The 24,158-nt window shown below is 34.9% G+C and overlaps 1 protein-coding gene across 1 annotated transcript; it reads left to right on the top strand.

The window, feature by feature from the left end:
• Nucleotides 1-8,991: 8,991 nt before the first annotated feature.
• On the top strand, nucleotides 8,992-10,379 carry LOC122652036 (heavy metal-associated isoprenylated plant protein 21-like). Its single transcript, XM_043845666.1, has 3 exons — nucleotides 8,992-9,128; nucleotides 9,318-9,393; nucleotides 9,979-10,379. The coding sequence occupies exons 1-3, from the start codon at nucleotides 9,051-9,053 to the stop codon at nucleotides 10,269-10,271; spliced, it is 447 nt and encodes a 148-aa protein (XP_043701601.1). The 5' UTR covers nucleotides 8,992-9,050; the 3' UTR covers nucleotides 10,272-10,379.
• The last annotated feature ends 13,779 nt before the right edge of the window (nucleotides 10,380-24,158 follow it).

The raw sequence follows: 24,158 nt of genomic DNA, 5'->3' as shown, positions 1-24,158 counted from the left end.
CAATGGCCATCTTTTAACCCAAAGCACCACTCCAATAATATCTATCTCCACCTGACCCTACTCGATGCCTACACTTCACATGTATAGGAGGGGGTGTGCAAGGGCCACCCAAGAAGGTCTAGTGCCCTATAAGTTAAATTACATCAATTCAGGCCTTGATGTGGGCCTTCTGTCAATTGTGGACAATTTTGCACCACTAAATATTAAACATTCTTGACTGGCCCTCCCCTATTTGAAACTGCCATTGCAACTAGTCTAGCTCTGTGGTTTGATGTGAAGGAGATCTAATTCAAAGCGACTTTTTAGGAAGGTATGCTCTTTCATCAATGTTAAACATGGATTTAGTTCACGGTATCAGTATCGGTATCGGTATTGGTATCGGTGATAGTGTTGATCGTTGTCAATACAAATATTAATATCGATCCATATAGACCCGTATCAATACATATCATTTTGATTTTAGATTAAAATAATATTTTAATATTATTTAGGGGTTTAATAGAAAACCTTAAAAGCATCAAGTAGAGAAAGCTCCTCAAGTAAAAGAAGGCACCAAGAACAAACTAATTCTATACCTCAGCTTGGACATACCTGGCTTTGCCGTGGATAAATAACTTATGGATGATATAAATAAAGAATCTGAGTTCTGATACCATGTTGGAGTGTTCAATTCAAAACCTCAAGACATTAGCTAGATAATCGATATAAATTTATACCTCTATAAATCTCAACATCTAAACAAATCAATGAGAGGATATGTTCTAACTGTAGGATATTTTTATATTAGGAAAGTAATTTTCTGTCCGACAGTGTGGCCTATGCCAACACTCTCATAGTCCCATGTGTCTATCTATCTCTTCCTCAAAACAAGGAGGCAAATGTGTCTTTTCATATCAGGAAGAGAGAGATAGATTCATGCAAATACATGTAGGCCACACTCCCATACATAGATCTTTTTTTTTTTTTTTTTTTATTTTAAATTTTAATAATAATTTCTTTCCTATTTTATTGACGCATCTGATCGAGTCACATAGATGTTATACAACATCTCCCAACTTGGACTTCCTCACTCTTATATTTGTGGTGATTGTAGATTAGTGAGATATTCATTTCTTATAATTTTTAATCGCTATAAGATGCTAGAAATTATAGTATATATAAAAAAAGAGATTTAAATCCTCCCTCTATCTTGCGCAGCTTCATAAGATTCTTATTCAACATTGCAGTATCAGGCTTGAAATAGGACACCAATGGCTTCATCCAGGACATAAAACTAAGATGGTAAACTATACAAATCCAAACCTCAATAGTTTATTATTTTAAATGTGCATGATAAGATGTTGTTATTTATTTATTTATTTATTTAAAAAACCATGAATGAATAAAACCTTTCACTGACAAGTCACAAACACCTTAGTTCTATCATAATGCGTCTCATAATAATACAAAAAGTTGAAACGGAAAGATACATTTTTGGATGAAATAGATTAGGAAAACTGGATGCATTTGATAATTATACTTAATCATTTAGTAGGGGTTTTGAAGTCTACAAAGCTACTTTGGTAGGTGTTATGATTAGATAGTACTGTAGATACGGAATGGCAGATAAGAATGTTGAAAGGACATCAATTAATTTAAAATTGGAGCAATAGCTCCCCAAGGAGGACCCCCCCCACCCCGCGGTCTTCTTTTTCCCTTCTTTCTTTTTCCCTTCTTTTGATAAACTTTTTTTTAATCTACTTTACAGCAGAAAGGTGCTCAAAGTTCCTATCAGGAAGATAACGTGCGGTTGAGAGGACTAGAGAGATCTAAAAGGAGAGTTAAAATACAGAGAAGATGATGCCTGCGGTCGTTTTTCTCAGTTTGAAATACTGGGTCCCTCCTCTCTGCCAGATATGTCATTTTCACTCTTCACTAATAAATGACTTGGCTGATTGACCGAGTTGAACCTTGACTCGGGACTTACTTAAGGGTGTCAATTGGTCGGTTTGGTTTGATTTCAATTAGATTGAATTGTTTTTGGTCTGTTATTGGATCAACCCAAAACTAAATTGTTAAGGACGTTTTTGGTTTCCATCTGATTTTTTTTTAGGAATTTATTATCAGTTTGAAATTGGACTGACTACTATTGAGTATCGAGTTTGGTGTGTTCTGATTTCGAGTTTACATGTATATATAAGGAAAACAATGGGAATTTCCTTTTTTTTTCTTTTTTTTTCTTCAGGTTTTTGGTTTTTTATGGGGTTACTATCAATATATTCTCGATTTTTTTATCGGGTTTGGTCTGGTTGTTTATCAACTGAAATAACCCGCTGAAGGTTCGGTTCTATCCAAGTTGAACCGATCAATTTCAGTTGGTCTGACCGGTTCAGATTGAACTTTGACACCCTTAACTCGGGCATACTTGAAGTCAGGCCGGGTTATCAAAAAAAAGGAATCAGAATGGAATCAGCCTGGATTGGTCCCAAATTCAGTGTTATAATGCTCTAACCTTTGTTTTCAATCAGAATCATGATTGGCCTTGATCGATTTCAATCCAGATCGGTCCGATCCCGATTATTGAAAATTTGAAATGCTGCTTGAACTGAATTCATCAAGCACTCCTTTGATAATTTGATGCCATCCGGGTTAGCCAAGTTTTGGTTAGTGAAGGCTTAAATAATAATCTATCATTAACCAGTTCAACTATGCTACTTTTTCTTTCTACTTATCTTGACTTAACAATTGTTAATAGTGCTTAGCATGCAGTTTGAGAAGAGGAATTTTATTATCTATGCCTCTATGGGCCTCACTCCAAGAAGTCTTTAGGTTGAAGAAACATTAACACTCGGCCTTGGCCCAAATTTGTGTTTTTCACTTTTTGCTTTGGAAATACTTTGTGCTTGCTTAAGTTTAAAGACTACCTACGGTGGTATCAGCCCAAACCACTATGAGATGTGAAAATAATAGCTCCTGCGCCAAGACACAATGTGGGTGAAATGACTGGCCACACCCTGAGGAAATTCTTCCTTTTCCATGGGTCCTAGCGATCATTTCACCCGCCCATTATCTAGGAGTAGGAGTAGCGCACCAAACGTGCCCAAATAGTGTTTTATCTCCTATAACAAAATGTGGACAATAATATATAAACATAAGAAATTTACTGTAGTTCAAAACGAATGCCTACATCCACCTCAGAGATTAAAGAATTTTCTATTAATTAAAAAATGATTAAAAAAACCTAAAAGGCAGTGTGGCGTCTCACTTAATCACAGTAAGAAGATGAGGAGACAACAAGCGAAGGATATTCATATGTTGGTATGAAGATTGATGTTCATTCGTTGCTTACTCACAAAGCGGCATATCGGAAAAAAAAAAAAAATACAATCAAACCTCTTTCGGATTTCTTGGAAGAAAGGGGGAGGGGGGTTGCAAAATGACCAGTACCCTTCATGAAAGGTAGAAACCCCGCCCCTATTGATGCTTCTACACACTCTTCCATTGACCAAGCACTGATGCAGGGACTATGCTACCTTTCAGGGAATCCTCTCATTTAAAAAATATTACAGTTCTCTCCACTTTATTGCCAGATCTAATATAAGGGTGTCAGTTTAGAACATAAAACTGAAAACTGAAACCGAAACCACCATTTAAAAAAACCGGAAAAAAACGGTTTGGGTTTGGTTTTGAAAAATGACAGTTAATCTATTCGATTTTGGTTTATAAGTTAAAAGTGATTTGAACTGAACTCGAACCGATGAAAAACAACATAAGGTGAATAAAACCAAACCTGAACCGAAAAACCAAATGCAAATTGAATAGGTTGAACCGAACTAGACAAAATACGAACTGAACTGAACCGGTTTGCTTTTGGTTTAAGATTTTTTACATCTATTTGATCCTGAACCGAACCAATTGACAACCTTGATTCTAGTACCCTAAGGGTTTTTTTTTTCTCAAAAAGACATATATATCCTATAAACCCTGATTCCCACATAATTATAATTTTACCCTTATACATAGATTCAATGGACTCAAAAACTGATTTAGTAAAACATATACAAGCCCAATAATTAAAAAAAAAAAAGGAACCCCAAAAAATACAAGACACAACCCCAACAACCACAAATGACGTGCCCTACCTCTAGTCTTCATGGCCAATGCAATCAATTGATGGGGGGTTTAAGTGCTTAACAAATAGTTTCAAATCCTGTGGGTTTAAGCACAACTAATGTTGTTGAGCTGCCAGATTCTCAATGACTTGTGCCCTATGCAAAGATAGATAGATATTAGCTGGGGTTACTTCATAGAATGCGCGTTTTCTTGCTGTGTTATATGAATCAAATCTTATAGTGTATTAGAGACAAAAAAATTTCATTAATAAATTATGACTAAAGATTCAATAGTACAGATCAATGCAATCTGTTACATTAGTCCATGAGGAGTGCTCCAACACTACGAAAATTTGGATTCATGGGTAGCCACGCATTGTGTCTCTTAAATCACAGCAAACTTGTACCACTGGGCTTCACTTACCCTTCATTTTGGATAACCGTTAAATTAATTTTTTTAATATATTATATATGGGAAAAGATTTTTTGAGCAAGTGGTATAGAGGAGCACACAAGGTTATCAAATTCGAAATCAATCCCAAAAATCCTAGACTCAATCCGAATTGGGATTGATCATGGTTGATTCGATCAATCAGATTGGGATTTTTGAAGCGATGGGAGTGCATTAATAAAATACAATAAACAATTTCGTATATAAGAGGGCAACGAGGTTATTTAATGTGAGGAAGAGAGCGATAGCAAAAGGAAGTTAACATGCCCTTCACGCCAGTGTAAGAAAGAATTTGCATGTCATACCAACGGCAATGCAGGAAAAAGTATCTATCATTAACATAAGATTTAAATACATCATGATGAAAGAAAATGTGTCAATGTGGACCCTACATCTCATTCTGTAATGCAGAATCTAAAGAATTGGTATATGTATATTATTGCCATGAATTTGGCACTGTTGTACGACATGACGGGGGGAAAGAGTCCTAAATATCAGGCTATGATTCCAAATTTAAGGACCTCCTCTAATGGGTTCAAATCAAAATTTAATTTTGTCTCTATTAGATTTGGAAACTTTGACTAATTGACTAGGGAAGATGAATTCAATTACGTGAGAGTCCCTTAAAAAAAACCAAAATCAATAACGTGATTAAGCATCCCATTATCTTGAACAGTACCCTCATATACATAGGGTGTATGAAGGTAGAATTGAGTATCGTGTCGAGGAAGTAAAGAAAGTTCCCTCGTGGAAGATCTTTTGTCACAACGACTGTTATATGACCCAAAGGTTTATGATTAAATAATTGATATAATATTCACCTTAATTTTTCACTTTGATTGGATCTCACGTCACCTGTCAACCAATCAACCAATCATAGGAGGGTATTCTGACTGATTTCTCATTGATCCGATCTAGATCAAAATCGGCCGAGACTGATTCGGATCCTGATTCTGGGTTTTTAAACCATGAAGAGGATGGAGCATATGGTCCTACCTTCCATCACAGCCGTGAAGGATTGAACATTGGATGTTTTGTCTAAGTATCTTATGAAATCAAAAACTCCAAATGTTTAATATCCACAGATTTCTTGTCACTTAATTCATGGCCCAACAGTGATGTTTACAGCGAAGTTTACCAACAACTAACCAACCCTGCCTAGTTGGCCGGGCCAATAGTGAAGTTGGTCCCAAACGTCAATGTACACTTGAAATTTGAAATTGCCATTTCACATATAGGGTCCCAAGTTGGCATCACCCATTGCCACCCCAAGTTTGAAACCCAAAAATGAAAAAACAAAAAAACATGCCCATTACAATTATTGACCAAGTTAAGGTTTGTCAAAATAAAAGTTATTCGGCTAAGTTAAGTGTATCCAAATCCATTAAAAATGGGTAAATATTTTTTGGCCCGGTTGGCTGAACCGGATAGTTAATATATATATATATGGGCCTCAGTTCCCATGACGCTTCATTTGTTTCCATGTAAAAAAATTGGATTTTTTTTCTTCTTCTAAAATAAAGGATTTTTCATTATTTGTTTAATATAAAATTTATTAAAAATAGAAAAATCTTACATGGTTGTGTCTTGAATCCAATCAGCGGCACATCTCCGTCAGAAGCGATTGAACAACTGCGAGTCATATATAGACTATTATCACCTCCAATTCTGACACCCTTCAATTCCCCTTCAATCCCTCACATGGGAACTGAAATGACCACTTACCCACTGTCTGGACACACTTCCCAAGGTAGTGGATAAGTGGTCATTTCACTCCCATGTGAGGGATTTGAGGGAATTGGAAGGTGTCAGAATTGGAGGAGATAAAAATTACCGTATATATATACTAGCTTCTGTTACAAGAGAATTGAAGATAAATTTTATCTATAAAAGACAGGAAGAGTTATAGTACTTCTTGCCAAAAACACTATTGTACTGATTGATAAGAATTGACGAATATTGCTTTTTTGCAGGTGTTAAGTAGAGACTAAGACGCTTCAAGTATTGCTCCGGCCTATTAGTGACACATCAGACAAGGGAAGTAAAATTAAATTTCAATTAAAATATAATTTGCATGAAAAAATTTACAAAAGGAACAAATAGGACATGAGGAGAAATTAAAACCTTTGTATGCATTTGTATTGCTCTTGTACATTACTGAGTTTTACTGAGATATCAAATGGATTCGATTGGAGTTTTATGGAACATATCAATAAACTAGAATCATACTACGAGTTGTCTCATGCCATAAATAAACTTGGACACTCAAGAAATTCGTTGGACAAATGGAAAAAATATATCAAAAATGATTTTTTCTTCTTCTAAAAATAGGATTTTTTATTTTTAAACTATTTGTTTAACATAATATATATTGAAAAAATTAAAAAAATCAGTAGGAGAAAATTTTCATGTAGAATATAATTTGCATGAAAAAAATTTACAAATTAAAGAAATAAAAAGGGCATGAGAGAAATTAAATCCTTTTATGTATTTGTATTCACTATTCATCTTGAAGGTAGATGACTGAGTTTATCAACCATTTGAGTGGTTTAAATGTTGGACAAGGGACATGAAAACTACAAGCAAACCAAGTTGGTAGGATGGGGATAGGACATAAATGAACCCATCTCATGTGATTCATGAAAGATCAAACACAAACTCTGTTAAATTGAAAATAGGCAAGATTTTGAAACAAATAAAAATTAAGAGTAGAGCAGAGGAAAGAAATAAGTTCAGGGCTTTGTGTGTATATGCTAGCTAGCTTCTTGACTAGTGTGGACTTCTATTTCAATAATACACTGAGAGATGGCCCCCATGGCATTTACTCTATGATGTCATTGGAAGTTCTTTTACATATCTAATACCATCCCCATCATCATAGCAAATTCAATGCACCAAAAATGATAACCACCAAAAAACAATTAAAACAAAATGAATCAAGAGAGAATTTGAGTCATTCAAGTGATACATTTTGGAGTTTTTTTTTTTATGTATAAATTTTTTTCAAATTTTATATAATATTGAGGAAAAGGATGTGGACGTCGTGGAGTGTACACCGTTCTCTCATTTTCTGACCATGTGGGCCTCCTATACATGCACTATACGGACATTCTTTCGTGCACCCATTTTTTTTGGGTATAAGTTATTTCTCTCTCGTGGTGGCTTATGTAACTAAAAATGATGATGAGTTTCCAAAGTGCATTTCTTTCTTAAGTGATTTTTTCTTTAGATAGGGGGTATGGAACCCAAGCCCTACCACAGCCTCCAAAAATTAAAATTAAAATAATAGTAAATCCCAAAACATGAAAAAATAAATTACATGGCATTTAAGGTCGTTTTGGTATCATTTTTGTTTTTATTTATGGTCTATTAAAAAAAATCACTGTTGAAAACCATTTTTGATCAACCATTTTCGATCAAAAAATGAAAACTGTTTGGTAATTGCTAAACATAATTGATTGTGGAATGAAAAATATGCTTATATCTAGAATGATTTTACCCCTCACTTTTGGGACTTATGAGCATGTGCTCATTAAAGTGTCCGCAAAAATGATCAAAAATGGTTTTTGAACAAAATACATAATAAGGTCTTGACTCTATTATGATTTTTTAATTATTTTGATTAACTTAAAATAGAAATAGGGTCCAAAAATGATATCAAATACCTGCAAAACATTTTTGTGTCAAAAAAATCAAAAGTAAGAATGATACTAAAAAGAGCCTTAAGTATTATTGCTTATTATTTTCATAAATGCAATTTGATACGCTCCATGATCAATTTGAAAATGGTTACCGCGTAAGTGAGCTTAGGCCAAGTTATTAGTGTGGTTTGGCTGCAGGTAATAGATTTTAAGGAGAGGGTTCTTTAAACAAGTAGCATATATGTGAGTGCACCAATAAAATGTGATAATATGATATCGTATATCGAGAGACAGCGAAATCTTTTCATACGAGGAGAGAGATAGACACAAAGGGTGCTAGCTCTCCAATACCAATGGGTATAGAAAATGAAAGACTCAACCAAAGAAAATTTAAAAAAAAAAATGGTGAAAGTGGCAGGACATTATGGTCATTTAGTCAGTCAGGAAAAGGAAATCAGGGCACCCATATTTGAATATAATCAAAGCAAACACAAAAGCACTTTACAACAGTTACCCATTAACCCACCAAATATAATAATTATAAACAAATAATAGACCTAAAAGCCTTGGCCTTACTGCTCCCTCATGACCCCTTGGCCTGGACACTTAGCTTGATTTGGGTTCATAAAATTTTATTTTATTTTTAATTGAAAAAAATAAACTAATTAATTGAAACACAACTTGTTCACAGTTCACACTTCTCTCCTCTAGCTCCTCCAAACCCAACCCATCATTCCCTTCTTATATAAATACCAAATCACACTACATGTATCTCCATAAACCCATTCCTCTCTTCCCAAACCAACCAATCTCTCTCTCTCTGTAGTTTGAAACTAATTGCTTGTGTACTGCCAAAAGAGAAGAAAAATGGGAGCTCTTGACTATCTGTCTAACTTTTGCACTGTTACAAGCACAAGAAGCAGAAGCAAACGCAAGCCAATGCAGGTACTCATAAACCCATTTGTTCTTTGCATCTTTTCAACTTCTTTTCTCTCTGCAAAGAGAATTGGAACACTTTGTACCCCTGCTCTCTGCCCCCACCCCTTGTTTCTCTATCCCTCTTTACACTTCCTTTTTGGATTGTTCCAGTATTGTTTTGTTCTATTTCAAAGATGTGATTTGTTTCTTTCTCAGACAGTGGATATCAAGGTGAAAATGGACTGTGATGGCTGTGAAAGGAGAGTTAAACATGCTGTTTCCTCCATGAAAGGTTCCAAAAGCTTCTCTCTTTCTCTCTCTCTCTCCTAAAGCTAATGCGGTTTGGCTTCCACATTGACAGAATGAGGAAAAATTCTCTTTCTGGTAATAGATGTTAAGACTATATGAGATTCTGAAGTGGGTTTTCATTTTCTCAGGCAGACCCCTGTTTCCCACCATGGTTGCTTCTTCTTCTCTCCTCTTTTTCCCTCTCTGTGTCTGAAGTTAGTTTCTTGCAGTAAAAGACAAAGAAGAAATTAAATTAAATTTTAAAAAATGAATTTTAGTAGAAAAACTGTGAGAAATTAGAAATGATGTTTTGGCTCTAACCTGAAAATAAAATAAACAAAAAACTCTAAAAAAATTTACCTTTCTGTCGGCTTCTTATATATATTTTACTCTACTGGTTTTGTAACCTGACTTGGGGGGCAGGTTTTAGGTTCCTTTCCTTCTAGTAGAAAAGCAATTCTCTTGATCTTAAATTAAAAAAAAAAAAAGAAAAGATAAAACTGCATTACCCCACCTAAATCTAACACAAAAACACCAAAAAACCCAATTCAATTTTTACTGATTTGTTGTTCATTTGTTATTGTTTCAGGAGTGAAATCAGTGGATCTAAGCAGGAAACAGAGCAGGGTGACGGTTTCAGGCTATGTAGATCCAAATAAAGTCTTGAAGAGGATTAAAAGCACAGGAAAGAAAGCAGAATTCTGGCCTTATGTTCCTTACAACTTGGTATCTTACCCATATGTTTCTCAGGCCTATGACAAGAAAGCTCCGGCCGGATTTGTCCGGAATGTAGTTCAGGCACTCCCTAGCCCAAATGCACCAGACGAGAAGCTCACAACCCTCTTCAGTGATGATAACCCAAATGCATGCTCTATAATGTAATTTTAGTCTCTGAAGGATTTGAATGGTGTAATGAAAGTTAACTATTATCATAAGTTGATACCAGTTTATATATATATTTATGTAATTAAAGAAAACTTTGTTTCTTTTTTTGATCAGTGTTTAATTTACTTAGATCCTCTTGTGGCTTGATAGCTGAATTCTTTGAGCTTACATCTATGGGTAGGTGATCTGAGTTCAATTATGAGTGCAAGAAAAAATTTTATAGAAACAAAAGGACATATATCATCACCTAATTGTACATGAAATATACACGTACGATTAAGTGACTTGATTCAATTATCTAAGCTTGCATTTGCAGTATCTAAATGTGTAAGCAGAAATGGTCATCATCTGGAAGATGGTTGTAGTGATCCACTACTTCCTAATTTGGTATCAGTAGTAGTTGAGTTGCAAAAAAATTGAGATGTGGGTTGGGCATCAGAGAATATTTGGAAATTGAGAGGCTTTTTGTTCTTTGCTTGGGGGATCCATGCTTAGAAAGAATCAAGAAAATTAAACTGGTTAACGTAAGGGGGTGATAATTACCCACTGATTGAGGTCATCATTGGAAAGAAAAGGCAAATTACTGGGAGAATGGATCAACTGCACGTACTAATGTACATCTCAGAGTCAATTTTAATTTTGTTTCCATGAAAACCCCTCCTCCCCTTGTAAATGGCAAAATTAGGACAAGTGGTTGGAGGAACCGAACTCAATTACTGGGTGGGGTTTGACTACTTGTGGGCTTCATGAACAACTTCTTGTCTTCAAAGTGGTAAATTAAGAAGTTGTAACCTTTTGTTTTTAATTGTTTCTTGTTTATTCTCAAAAGTTATTTAGTGTAAGGGTAAAAAAGGATTTAAAATTTTTAAAATTATTTAATTCAGTTTTTGTGTGAAATGCTAGGATTTATCCTCGTTGGAAAAAAAAATGTGCTATAAAAAAAAGGCAAAAAGGTAAAATTATAATTTTGTTGTAACAACCTTGATTACAACAAGAATTTTCCAGTCATAAGTTAAAAACTAAGAATGCAAAAAGGTTTCATGTATAGCTGTGCATGGTACTTGAAACCCTTGGATGGGGATAGAAATCCCATCCCCCCTATGGATGAATGGTCCAATTTCCACAAGCAATTGTACACTAAAATCCTCCCCCAATAAGAATTGTAGAACTTTCAATGATAGATTTGTTTCATTAAAACCCTCTCCAATAAGAATTGTAAAACTTTCAAGGGGTGCTGTTCTCTGTGCCGCAGCGTAGCCTGCATCCAGGCACATGGGGGTGGGCACAATGATCACCTTGCCCCTTTGCACAGGCTGCCCATGTGCCTGGGCGCAGGCTGCACTGCGGCTCAAGGAATATTCTATGATAGATTTGTTTTATTGAAACATAAATATGGGGATTACTATTCTATGTTAAAAAAGTATAAACCAAAGCGAAAAAGGCTGGCACAAGACTGTGGTGTACATGTACCTTCACAAACTCTCTCCTCTCTCCTCTTTGGTCTCTCTTCATTAAAACATGGACCCTACTTGTATACAAAACTATACCTACTGAAACTTCTCTCCCCTCTAAGCGTGTATGGTGCTAATACAAGGGGATAGTGTATCCATCCTTCTCCCAAAATTAAATTAGGTGAAGTATAATATTTTATTTCCTTGCTATATTTTACTTCTGAGACATTTATATTATATTGGAGCCTTGGTTGCAATTTAGGTTCAAATTTAGAATCATTCTAACTTTAAAGTATGGTGCCGATAGTTTTATGGGAGCTTAATTCCTGCAAGATTTTCGTAGGAACCTTTTCTATTGCCCTTTCAATCCTACCACATGGCACATCAGTTGGGTCTGTTAGACAAGTATAAACCTTAGGGCCCTTGTTCACATGTCAAGTTTTAGCCTTATCAAAGTTTGTCACTTGGAGAATAAAGCTTTGAAAATGGAGGCTATGAAAGAGTGCACAATAGTAGTCAAAACATCGTAGATGTGAATGCACATACATGGGATGCATGCCAGTATAAGGAGGTTGTTTGATTGAATTACGCACTGAAATTTGATTTTGATTTTTCAATGGCTTATCCAGACCATTACTTTTCTATCCAATGGTTGGAATAGTGACATCAAGTGTCCATGTGGCAAAAGAATAGTGTGTGGAAATGGGTTCCTATGTACCATGGGCGTGCAAGAACTCTTTCCCTTAGTTTTAGATTTTAATTTAGGAAGCAGAATTTTGTCACGTCTACATTTGGAATTCCCTCAGTTATATTTCCTAATGGCCATGTGGGAGTTTGGTGAGCCTAAAATTGGTGAACATGTTATGCACACTATCATCCATTCAATGTTAAACTTTAAAGTTTAAAAAAACAAAAACATGATTTCCAGAGAAACCATTGAAATATAAAGGGAAAAAGTTTAACCCTAAGGTTGTAGATTGTTTAACCCATAGAAAAAGCTGTAAAATTGCTCTTTGCCTTATAATAGAGGAAGTGAAGTTGACACAATGTACGAATGATTTTGAAAAACAGAATACTATCTCAATGACACTTTTATAGGTGTACTTATAACATGTAACCTCCTCTTGTTTGCCTCTTATGTTATTTCAAAAATTCAATTAAATAAAAGATTATAAAAAAAATAGTTTTCAAGGTAGTTTGAAAGTATATTTATCATCGTGTCATTTTCAAAAACTGTCATTGTCTCCCATATATGTTGAGTATATATATAGGATAATAAGATTTTAACTTCACTAAAAAAAAAAATATGTTATATTAAGAGGGACAAAAAGTAAGATTACAATCCTTGCTGAGGGGATAATTTCATTGATCCACTTTGAGCAAAAAGAGATCTACAAAAGGAAGTAAATCCTGAGGAATTGAGGATTCCCACAATCCTTGCATAGGGTAATAAGCATGCAAGTTCTTCAGCCTATTTACATGAGAGAAAGGACAAAAATCCAATTTTTTCTAAAAAGGGTTTTTATATTCTTAAGGAGGTTGGTAATTTCGATCGATGGTTGAAAATTTTAATCAATCATTCAACGAATAAGTAGCTGAGAATTTGTGTGCAGCACAACACGGCGGATTCTTTTCAAATGAGCTGTTTCCAATCCGAATCTAAGCGCTAACGCCTCATCGACAATTACTGATGATGGGGGAAAGAGTTTGTAGTTCAATGGGCGCTGCCAGCTATGGTCTGATCATAAGACGCAGGAGGTTTGGAGTTCAACTCTACGTGCTTCCCACCTTATTCCCCCCACAGATGTCAGAATGCATAATATTTCCTCTAGTTGGGTTAACATGCATAGACAACAATTGCATTTGAGAGAAGCTTACCCATAAGAAGACTTGAATCTTTGGAGGGATCTTTGAGTTCCATATAATCCTTAAAACTAGCTTAATATGGTTTACCCATAATAGTAAAAGTTGTTGTGGTTGTGGGGTTTAGATGGAAGTCCCAAGCCTATAACCAGAACTCACAATAAAAGTACCTTTTGGATACGGGCCCCAACATAGCTTGTCTTGACCATCTTCAGTACCAAGAGGAATCTTAAGAATTTTTCCCATCTCATGATAAATGAAGACTCTTCTCAATTTTGCAATATGTATATCTATAGTAGTTAAGGGTGTCAACTCATACCGTATATTGTGTGCCAATATCAAAACCATACCGTATTGTATCATACGATATTGATATGAGATATTTTTACCAATGAGTTGATATTCAGTACGATATCGATATGAGATATTTTTACCAATGAGTTGATATTCAGTACGATATCGATATGGATAAAATAGTAAAAACAAATCATATCATATCAATACCGTACCGAATAGATTTAGTATGATATTAGTATGAAATACCTATACATATCAATATGAGGTAAATATATGGTGTACCGTACCGAATATCGGATACCATATCTATACAATCTACAAGTCCATTTGATTGCAGCTTATACCTAAGCCTTTTTTTTTGGTAATCCAGCTTATACCCAAGTCAGTTGTGGTATCCATGGATCTCCCATAAATGCACCAATCGCCCATATTACCAATCATCCACAACATACTTTTTTGAAGGATTTCTACTTCTAATGATGCTTTGACATGCCCATTATGGTTTGGGAACTGGCACTTGCATTAATGAAGCCATCATTTGGGAAGTAAATACCCATCCTCACAAGTTCTCATCTTTTTTTATCCATCAAACAAACAGGGCCTTAAAAATGTACCCTTTAAAAATGTCAATAAAAAAATTCCAAAACTAAAAAAATCAAAGTGATTGAACTTCAAGGCATGTGGGGGTGCTACCCAAGAATCTATGAGTAACATCTACGGAAGGTTGATCAAGGACTTGCCCTGTTGGTTTGCTGCTCTTTTGGAAAAACAGCGTCAGGAGCTTGATCGGTGGTTCAAGTCTCCTCAGCGACACCTAGTCTACATTTAATTGCTTTCCAAAAAATAAAAAAAAACATCTAAGGAAGGATCTTCTTAGTCAAAAGTCAACTTTGTAGGATGACCATTACTTGGTCTCTAGGTTTTCTAATTTTTGTTCTTAATTTGGATTGGCTTTTGAAACCGTCCAAAAAGAGTGTGATAATCAAACAAGCCAATCTAAAACTCGGGGTGTCTCATGGCCCCCACCTTATGTTTATCATCTCCCAAGAGCAATGCCTCCAATAGACCATAACTATTATGTATTGTAACAGTGACATTAGTGTTTCTCTTTATCTCTTTGCCTTAATTTGAACTCAACATTAATTCAAAACTTAACCATAATGTCTCCTTGTGAACAGTTATCTTAATCAGTTTCAAATTGTTTTCCCTAAGATCTGGCTTTAATTAATGTGGGTTAGACATGTTCCTATTGTTTATATGATGATCAAATAATATTGGCACTAATTAGAATTATTAATCATTGGTTTTCGGCCATGATCTTATTATATTTTTACGCCGCGGAGACGAATCAAAATATGATTAACTTAACAAAGATCTTACTATTTGCTAATCGATCACCAACAAGTGTCACCATTAAGGATAATAAAATAGACAATAAAGTGTTTAAAAAAAAATAGAGAACATTGTGGATATTTATGGATTTTTTTTATATATAGATTACACCATTTAAAGTGGGAGAATGATTCCGGGGAGCACAATGTTTGGCTTTGAAATTTCCATTGGTTCTTAGAAGAGAAGCTTCCAATAAAGAAAGTGATTTCATATTTCTTTAACACAATTTTAGTGATTTAATTGAATAATTAAGTAAACCCCACTAATGAACCTGTCATTGTTAAATAAAAAAAACCTACTTTGTTATGTCAAAAAAGAAAGATCTGCTTTGGGATTCCAATAATCCAACTCTGGAGTTTCATTAGTTTAATTTAGTGAAACCAATCTTATGGAATAAGAAATTTATTAAAAATATTTTAGCAGGGCCCACCTCAAGCACCGGATATTATCAGCCGTCGGATCATGACTGATCTCTAATAGAGATATCTAAGATTAGAAATGGATCAAAATTAGATGATTCATTGTATATACCTTTTTGGTTAAAGTTTTCCTTCATCTACGGTGAAGGGTTCACTTACAAATCTATGATCATCATTAATATTCGATCCCCCTATATGTTGAAGATTCAAAATGCCTTCTATTGTCTTTTTTACTCATCTAATCATAATGATAGTCATCGATTAAGGAATTCGTCTTTCACCATAGCTTAAGGAAAATTGGATCCAATCCTTTTGGGTTGTCATGGAAGAATCTTATAATTAGAGCTAATAAAATAAAGAATGATAATATTAGAGATGATTTGGGAGTTGCCCCAATTCAAGAAAAGATTCGAGAAAGTCGTTTAAAGTGGTATGATTATCTTCTATGGAGGCCTTCAGATGCTACAGTTTGGAGTGACTTGATTCAAATTGAAGGTACTAATTAAAAGATTGAACTATGGACAAACATAAAATGACACTGGAAGAAGTGGTGAGGAAAAACATACATAACTTATAGGTCTTGTTTCAAGTATAACCTCGAATAAAACTGATTGAAGGGTTTTGTCGTTGCAAGGTTTCGTGTAGCCGACCCGTTTAGTTGGGATAAATTAATCCTATAATTTAATAGTTAAGAATGATGCAAATGGGTGGGTTATGACTTATGAGTGAATATCCCTAATCCAGTTGGGTTTTTGCCACGTGTTTGGAGGTAACCTGAAAAGGACGAGGACTAACCGACCAATCAATATTCTCCAAACACCCCCATGATGTGGGTATAATGCTCCCATTAAGAAACCAATGGAACTCACTCTTTTTTTGCCTTTCCCTTGTTGGTTCAAACTCTTTCATCAGTCTTGACCATCTTGGAAAAGAAAGGGCTTTTTGACTAGAATGGATGATTCCTTGTGAGGTATACCCCTAGTCCTTCTGCTCAAATATAGAAATATGCAAGTGCCTTTATTTTGGGGAAGTATCATTTGCCCATTCCTAGCTATCATCATCTCTCTCTCTCTCTCTCTCTCTCTCTCTCTCTCTCTCCTGCAAAATCAGACATTCACATCTTTCTTGCTTGGTGTGGAAGTAAAAAAAGAGTAGGAAATTATTGATTTTCCTCCCCAACCTCTACACAAGTCTGGTGTGCCCATTATGTGCCACATATTACACTTTGAAATTATCAAGACTTGCAATTGAGTAGGTCCCATCTTTAGATATTACATGGACAAGAAAATCAGATTATTTTTACCCATCTGATCTAATTAAGTTCTAAAAAGAGTGATCAAATGACTTTTAATCATCTGATGTAATTCTAAGTATGAGTCTCTAAAAAGTTTTAAGACCAACGGAATGAGACGGAACTTTCTTCTTTCTTTATTCTAAAGAACGGACAGCTTTTGAGCTGGACATCTGCTGGACAACTACACTCTTCCAGAGTCTTGCATGCTTTCTTAAAGCATTAATGCTAGTTGAACGATTGAATAACTAGCTTTAGGCTTACTCGTAGCATTGTTAGCTTGACGATTTTCTTTCCTAAAACTTTTTAGATTTAATAAATAATGGGTTTGTCTAGGCGTCACTGTGTCTAGTGAAATATAAAGCTTCACTATTTGCCACTTAACAGTACATATGTTAGTCTATGTGATTGAGGATTAAATTTTAACCCTAAATGAGTAAGGAAAGTGGCTCTAAATAACCCTAATTCAAATGTTTGGTAAAATTATGATAATGTCATTAAACATAAATCAATATAAAATATAAAAATTATGTAATTTAAAGCATTTCCTCATTATTTAAGCTGAAATTATACCAATGAGATGATTATCCAGTCCTCACTCCCAAGGACTTACCCAAGTATTATACTTCACTAGGAATAGTGATATCTAGACCTTCTCTAAATATAACATTGGTACTAATAAAATATGATTATCCTCACATTAGCATGAGTTTTTATTTATCCACTCACTTTATTTTATGTTTATAAAATTGTGTTCGGTATGAATTCTTGAAATAGATCCTGGGTCTAGAACGCATTCTGATCTCTATTTTTTGGATTCCAAAATTAAAATATGTTCTGGACCAAGAATTTATCCCAAAAATGCATACCAATACAGCCTATGTATCCAATTCAAGATTTCCCATATGGTAGCATGTAAGGAGTATAGAAATTGATATTTTTGAGGGTCCACCTTAGAAAGATAATAATATATATGGACTCCCATTTCTAGTTATTGGTTTATGATATTGATAAAAGGTAGATATCATAGGTGAGATAAACCAAATGGATCCTTCCTCTAGATATATATATATATATATATATATATATATATATATATATATATATATATATATATATATATATATATATATAGAGAGAGAGAGAGAGAGAGAGAGAGAGAGAGAGAGAGAGAGAGAGAGAGAGAGAGAACCATTTCAATAGGATGCGAAAGGTATGTAATCTATCCTCACCAATTATATACCCAAATATGAAATGAATATAGGTTCCAATCCAATACATTATTGCATTCAATATCTTTAGCTGTTTTCACTCCAAACAAAGCTGGTGGTGAGCTTTTCTTCTGCATGTACTCAGAATGCTTTTAAGCATTGTAGCAACTGACTGGATGGATCCTCTACAAAAGAAAGAAGAAAAAAACATAGGGAATTATGGCCAAGTTTTTACCCTTGGACAAGGTTAGTCAATGTAGAATCTATTTATATCCAATTTTTTTTATTTTTTTTTACCATGCTAATGTACTATTGTCCTCTCACATAGGTTTTTTTAATTCTCTATTTTCTCTCCCCGCCTTCTATGATTGATATCATTTCCTACATCATCATTGGTTTGACCGAGGAGATTCCATCCATATTTGCATTGTGAGGAACCTTCTCCCGTAAAGAAAAATAAGAGAGAGGGAGGATACCATTGAGAACTAGAGGGAGTCTTGTTCACCATTGGTTCGGGGATACTAGGATCTTGAGGAGGAATCAGAAAAAAGATATAGAATCTCAAATTAAGAAAGGATCAAGAGGGAGGTTTTTTTTTGCTAAAAAATAAAAAAAATATATATTAAAAAGATAAGAAAGGCCAAATGTTCTGGGGCGTAGGCTGCGCCCAGACACATGGGGTTGGCAAAATGACCACCTTGACGAAATGACCACCTTGCCCCCCTGAATGACAGGTATACCCACACGAATATAGAAAAACAAATACAAGAGTATTGAGGTAATCCCACATCGGTTGTTGGGTGCTCCAACTATCAAGTATAAGAGCCATAAGCGGCCCCCTTACTTTGAACCAATTGGTTTTAAGATGAAAACTTAATATGGTATCAGAGAGGGTACATTGAGCTTCCGTCAATGATGTGCTCCACCCACGAAAACAAATCCCACAAAAAAGCCTGCACCTAAGGGGGAGTATTGAGGTAATCCCACATCGGCTATAGATGCTCCGACCATCAAGTTTAAGAGCCACAAGAGACCACACCATTTTGAATCAATTGATTTTAAGATGAAAGCTTAATAAAGAGAGAGTCTTATTTCACATCTCTTTCTTAAAAGGACTTTGGACTATGTGGTTTATCAGTGTATGGGTACTTGACACTTGCCATTTTCTATATCAAAAGCTGATCTGCACCGTCCATAGTCTCTTTAGGTTAGTTTACTTCTCCACCTCAATTTTGCTTCAAGTTCATTTATTTGGTCTTTCCAATACAAACATCCATTCAATGTTTTTTTTAAGTCAATAAACCTTATTTACAGATGCTGGTCTGTAGTATAGTAAGAAATATGAGGTCATGATTCCCTCACTCTTTAGTTTTCTCCCCACCTTTTCTCTCCCACAAAGAGAAAAGAGAGAACTAGAACATATAAAGAGAGTGACACAGAAAAAAATGAAGTATTGGAAATTTGAACTTTTAGAGTTAGATTCCTTGGTTACTTTGTCTCTATTTCACACACAGAAATTTGCTTTTCTCTATTACTTTTAGTTTCTGGCAACAAAGTGACACATATATTCTTGAAAGAAAAGATTAATTAAGCATATGAAAAATGAGCCCTTTTCACTGTGTTTAACGATTTTTCTTTTACACAAACATAAAGTGAACGATACATGCACTTATGCAATATGGTCCTTTTTAGGATGCATAAAGGGGGGGAAAAATTGATGCATGGCTGGTTATATATGGTTTCTCTACACCCTTGGATTAGAATAAACTCAACCATATCATACCCCACTTGTATGTCTAAATTCGACGGCAAAACACCTCGAATCTCCTTTTATGTTTAGTGCAAAGCTAGAAATGTAGATTTTTGGTTTCATCACATTTTTGTAGCATATAAACTTGATTTCATTCTCACCGTCATTTTTCTTTCTGACATTCTAAGATGTGAAGAGTTGGAGGTGATCATTTTCAAGGTTCGTAAAAACTTGTTTAGTCTTCGTTTGTTTCGGCATAAAGTAATTTGAGAGAAAAAAAAATTATCGCAAAATCTAATTTGTCAATGTTTGTTTTTAAAATACGGAAGAATTTTATAAGGGAACCACATATTTTTAGATTTTTCTCTAGCAACTTTTACATGTCGTTTGACCTAAAATCATCTCTCGTAAACTTTCAAATCTATAAGACTCATTCATATTTAATTCTCATATTGTATAATTTGATTTTACAATGTGAAATTAATCGAAAACAAACATTATAAAATCTTACAATAGTATTTTCTATCATTCTTTTATCTATTACACATTAGAAATATTTATATAAAACTTTTCAAATGAATTTTACATGTAATATTTTATTTTTCCTGTTAAAAAAATGGAACCTAAGTTGTAAAAATGATTCCACCATCCATGGGGAATGGTTTCCATCCTCCACTACTTTTAGAACATGGTTGTATTGATTTCTAATTTCTTGACCTATTCTATCTTTTTTTCTTTCTTTTTCTTTAGTAAAATCTTGACCTATTCTATGAGTACCAATTATACATGATTTGAGGGGAACTCAAAATGATACTTTCCAAAAAGTTGTTGAAACCAATACTAATTCAATTTGAAACTGAAACGCAATTTAAAGTAACCACACGTCCTTTTTTTTTTTTTGGGTTCTAGTTGAAGAATATGATTCAGTTTGGAAATTTTTGTATTCACTGAAGTGAGATCTTTGACTTTGGAAATAGCAAAAACGTATCCATTAAAATGGACTCTTTCAATTGGAAGCTAGAAAATACAAAAGTGGAAGAAAAAAAAATCCTTCCTATTTAAGAACTTGGATGAATAATCAGGATTTTTCACATATATGGATCTGTTTGTTTTGATGTAAAATAGAAAAATAAATTAAGAAAAAAACAGAGCATGAACCATATGATTATAGAGTAAAAGACCAAGTGGAATATAGTAAGAAAATATATGAAAATAGCATGACTTCAAACATATCTCTAAACAGGGTGGAATGGCAAAATAGGAAATATGTAGCCAAATTCATAAGGCCCAACCAGATAAGGTTTTGTAGTTTGTCCATGTAATTCTACCATCACGTGGTGATTACAACCATTGGATAGAAATGGCAATGTCCGGATTGGTCCTTTGATGAATTCCAAACAAAAATTCAATCAAATATCCTCCCATGTATGTCTTCTTTTTTTTTTTTTTTTTTGATAAATCTTTTTTATGACTATGCACTCATGTATTTTTAGTTGTCCATGTATTGATCTGCATTATCTTGTAGATTTATTTTGGTGCTTGGCCAGCTGCAATTAGGCTAAAACTTGGCAGGTGGGCAGGCAACCTTGGGGTCTATCTGTCTATAAAATTTGAGCCTCATATGACATGACTCGTGACAAGATTTTTGGATTGATTAGATTGAAAAGCTTATCTGATTGGGAAGACGAGATAAACCTTAACCCTATTAAAAACACCATTTATAAAATTTAAGGAAAATTTTTTCATCATGGCCTTGCTATGAGAGAGGCTTGTTAACATGGTCAAATATCTGAGGCACATTGAGGCCTGATTTGGTTGATTCAACTGTTGGATAGGTAAGAGACCCTACCTTGACGATTAATTAATGGGCTTCGAAGTAAATGTCTTTATCAGGACAAAGAAGGCTTACACAATCTGATGCAGGAGCAATTCCTTGGACCGGTCCAAACCTGTTGGGGAACCTCTTTCTGTCTCTTAAAAAATTGAACCTAAAAAATTCCCTGTGAGAAGGTGTAGGAAATGATGTAGGTTTAGAGAACCCTTTTCCTAATTTATTATGGGGAAGTGGTTCTCTATCCAAGAGCGCAGCCTATGCCAGTGCTCCCTACACCAGCACTCCCTGTGTCTATATCTCTCTCCTCCTCAAACAAGGGGTAGAGATGTCTTTTTACAGGGGAGGAGAGAGATAGATACATGAGAGGAGCACTAGAATATGCCACGCTCCCGGACAGAGTTATTTTTCTCTTTATTAAATGTTTCTTATACGTTACATTAAAGAAACTTTTACTTAGGTTGCATTTATTTCGTTATAAAATATTTTACAAGATTCATTAAAAATCAATACAAAATTATATAAGTATTAGAAAGGAGAAAATGTTTTACTGAAATGCAATACAAAAAGTTGAAAAATAACATTTATTTCAAAATTTGGGATGCGCGAATGACCATGGTTTAATCATGTATAGCTCTCATTAGTCAATTCCCTCAAATTGAGAATTTCTTGAACTAAAACATGAAAAATAACATTTATTTCTGATGAACAGCTCGTTTTTATGGTCACCATGTATGAACAACTACTGCTCCTCGTGGTCCGACTCTGGAGACCCAGAAAGGGAAAACAAAAAATGGGTTAAGGTTGAATAACAGAATGCCAATTGGTTCTTTTTCTTCTTATTCTTAAACATTAAACTAAAGAAATGGGAAACAAATTTTAAACGTACCTGGGTTGGGTGTTTTGGATCTTGAAAGATTTGAACTCCAGAGGTTGTGGAGTGATGATGAATTCGGCACTTGAGAGGAGGACAAAGCCCGGATGGAACAATTTTCACAAGGTGGAGGTGTTGAGAAAATGGGAAATTGAGAGAGATTGAGAGTTGATCGGAGACATGTGGGCTTTTTTTGCAACTATATGGGCCCAAATGGAAATAGATAAAATTGCAGGGTTAGGGGAAAAGTTGGAATATCCCAGCAGAAGAATAATGGGAATACTCGTTCACTGTGGATGGGACTTGAGGTCATTTTAGGAATAAATGGTCAATGATTGATGAATGAAAAATACATTAAATTGTGTGTGTATGTGTGTTGCTCTAGGGTTTGAGGTTGTAAACCCTAAGCTCAGAGACAAGAATCAGGATACACAGAGATAGAGGCAGTGAGAAATAGGGAGCAGATCAAGGTGGGAAAGAGGACGAAGCACAAGGTTGGAGACACGTAGAGAGGGAGAGAGGAAGAAGATAAAGGTCAAAGAGATAATGGAGAGGTCCAGGTAAAAAGGGAAAGAGGGTGATGAGAGACGGAGAGTAATGGAGGCCGATCGAAGCACCCCCACTGCTGTTGGACAAGTTTCAAAGAGAAAGAGAGAGAGAGATTGAGGTATGGAGAGGTGTAGAGAAGTGGTAAAACGAGGCCTACTGCATGGCATACCTAAAACTTTCAATCCACTATGGCAGCTTTCAAGTCGATGAACCATGAAAGAATTTGAAATACAAAGTACAAACATGGGAAATTCAACTTATGGTTTTGCCAAGGTCACAAAAACTAGGATGATTTTGCTCCAAATTCAAATACAAAGTACAAACATGTATTTGGGTGTATCACAAATCCTGTAAAAAAGGGGTAGGGGAGGGGTGGGGGATCAAGTAAGCATTTTACTTTCAGACATAATATCATCAATTCACCATAAAGCCTCACAACTGCCAAGTGCTGCCAGCCTGCCACCATCAACTAATACCAAAAACCCAATTTGCTACGGATCAGCAATCAAGTCCACTATACAAGCAACAGCTTCTGATTTTGTACATATTCCAAAAATGATGGAACACTAAGATATCTGTATTGTCTAGAACTATGAAAAGGAGAAGACTTCTGAAAACAAATAATGTCCCCATTTTTAATCTGTCTAGATTGAAAAGTGAGTTCTTTGTCAATGTGTTCACACTTCACAATAGGCTGAAACTCAATTTCCTCATAGAGTTCTATTTCTTCATTAGGGTCAAAGCCAGCCATTTGATTTAGTTTTTTTAGTATATCCATAGGCTTATCAATACCATTAACAAAAAGCTTTCCAACATACCGGAGCTCATCTTTCTCCGGGTCTTATAGCTTGAAGAAAAGCAGAATATCGCCTTTTGTTCTGTCCGGTAGAGGAATAGCACACCCATCCGGCCCAAGCTCCACTTCCAAGAATAATTTAAGTTCTGCATTATGTGCT

This window comes from Telopea speciosissima, chromosome 2 (assembly GCF_018873765.1).
Source record: "Telopea speciosissima isolate NSW1024214 ecotype Mountain lineage chromosome 2, Tspe_v1, whole genome shotgun sequence".
NCBI lineage: Eukaryota > Viridiplantae > Streptophyta > Magnoliopsida > Proteales > Proteaceae > Telopea > Telopea speciosissima.
Note: the sequence above shows the minus strand (reverse complement) of the source record. Positions and strands in the feature narration are given on the sequence as shown.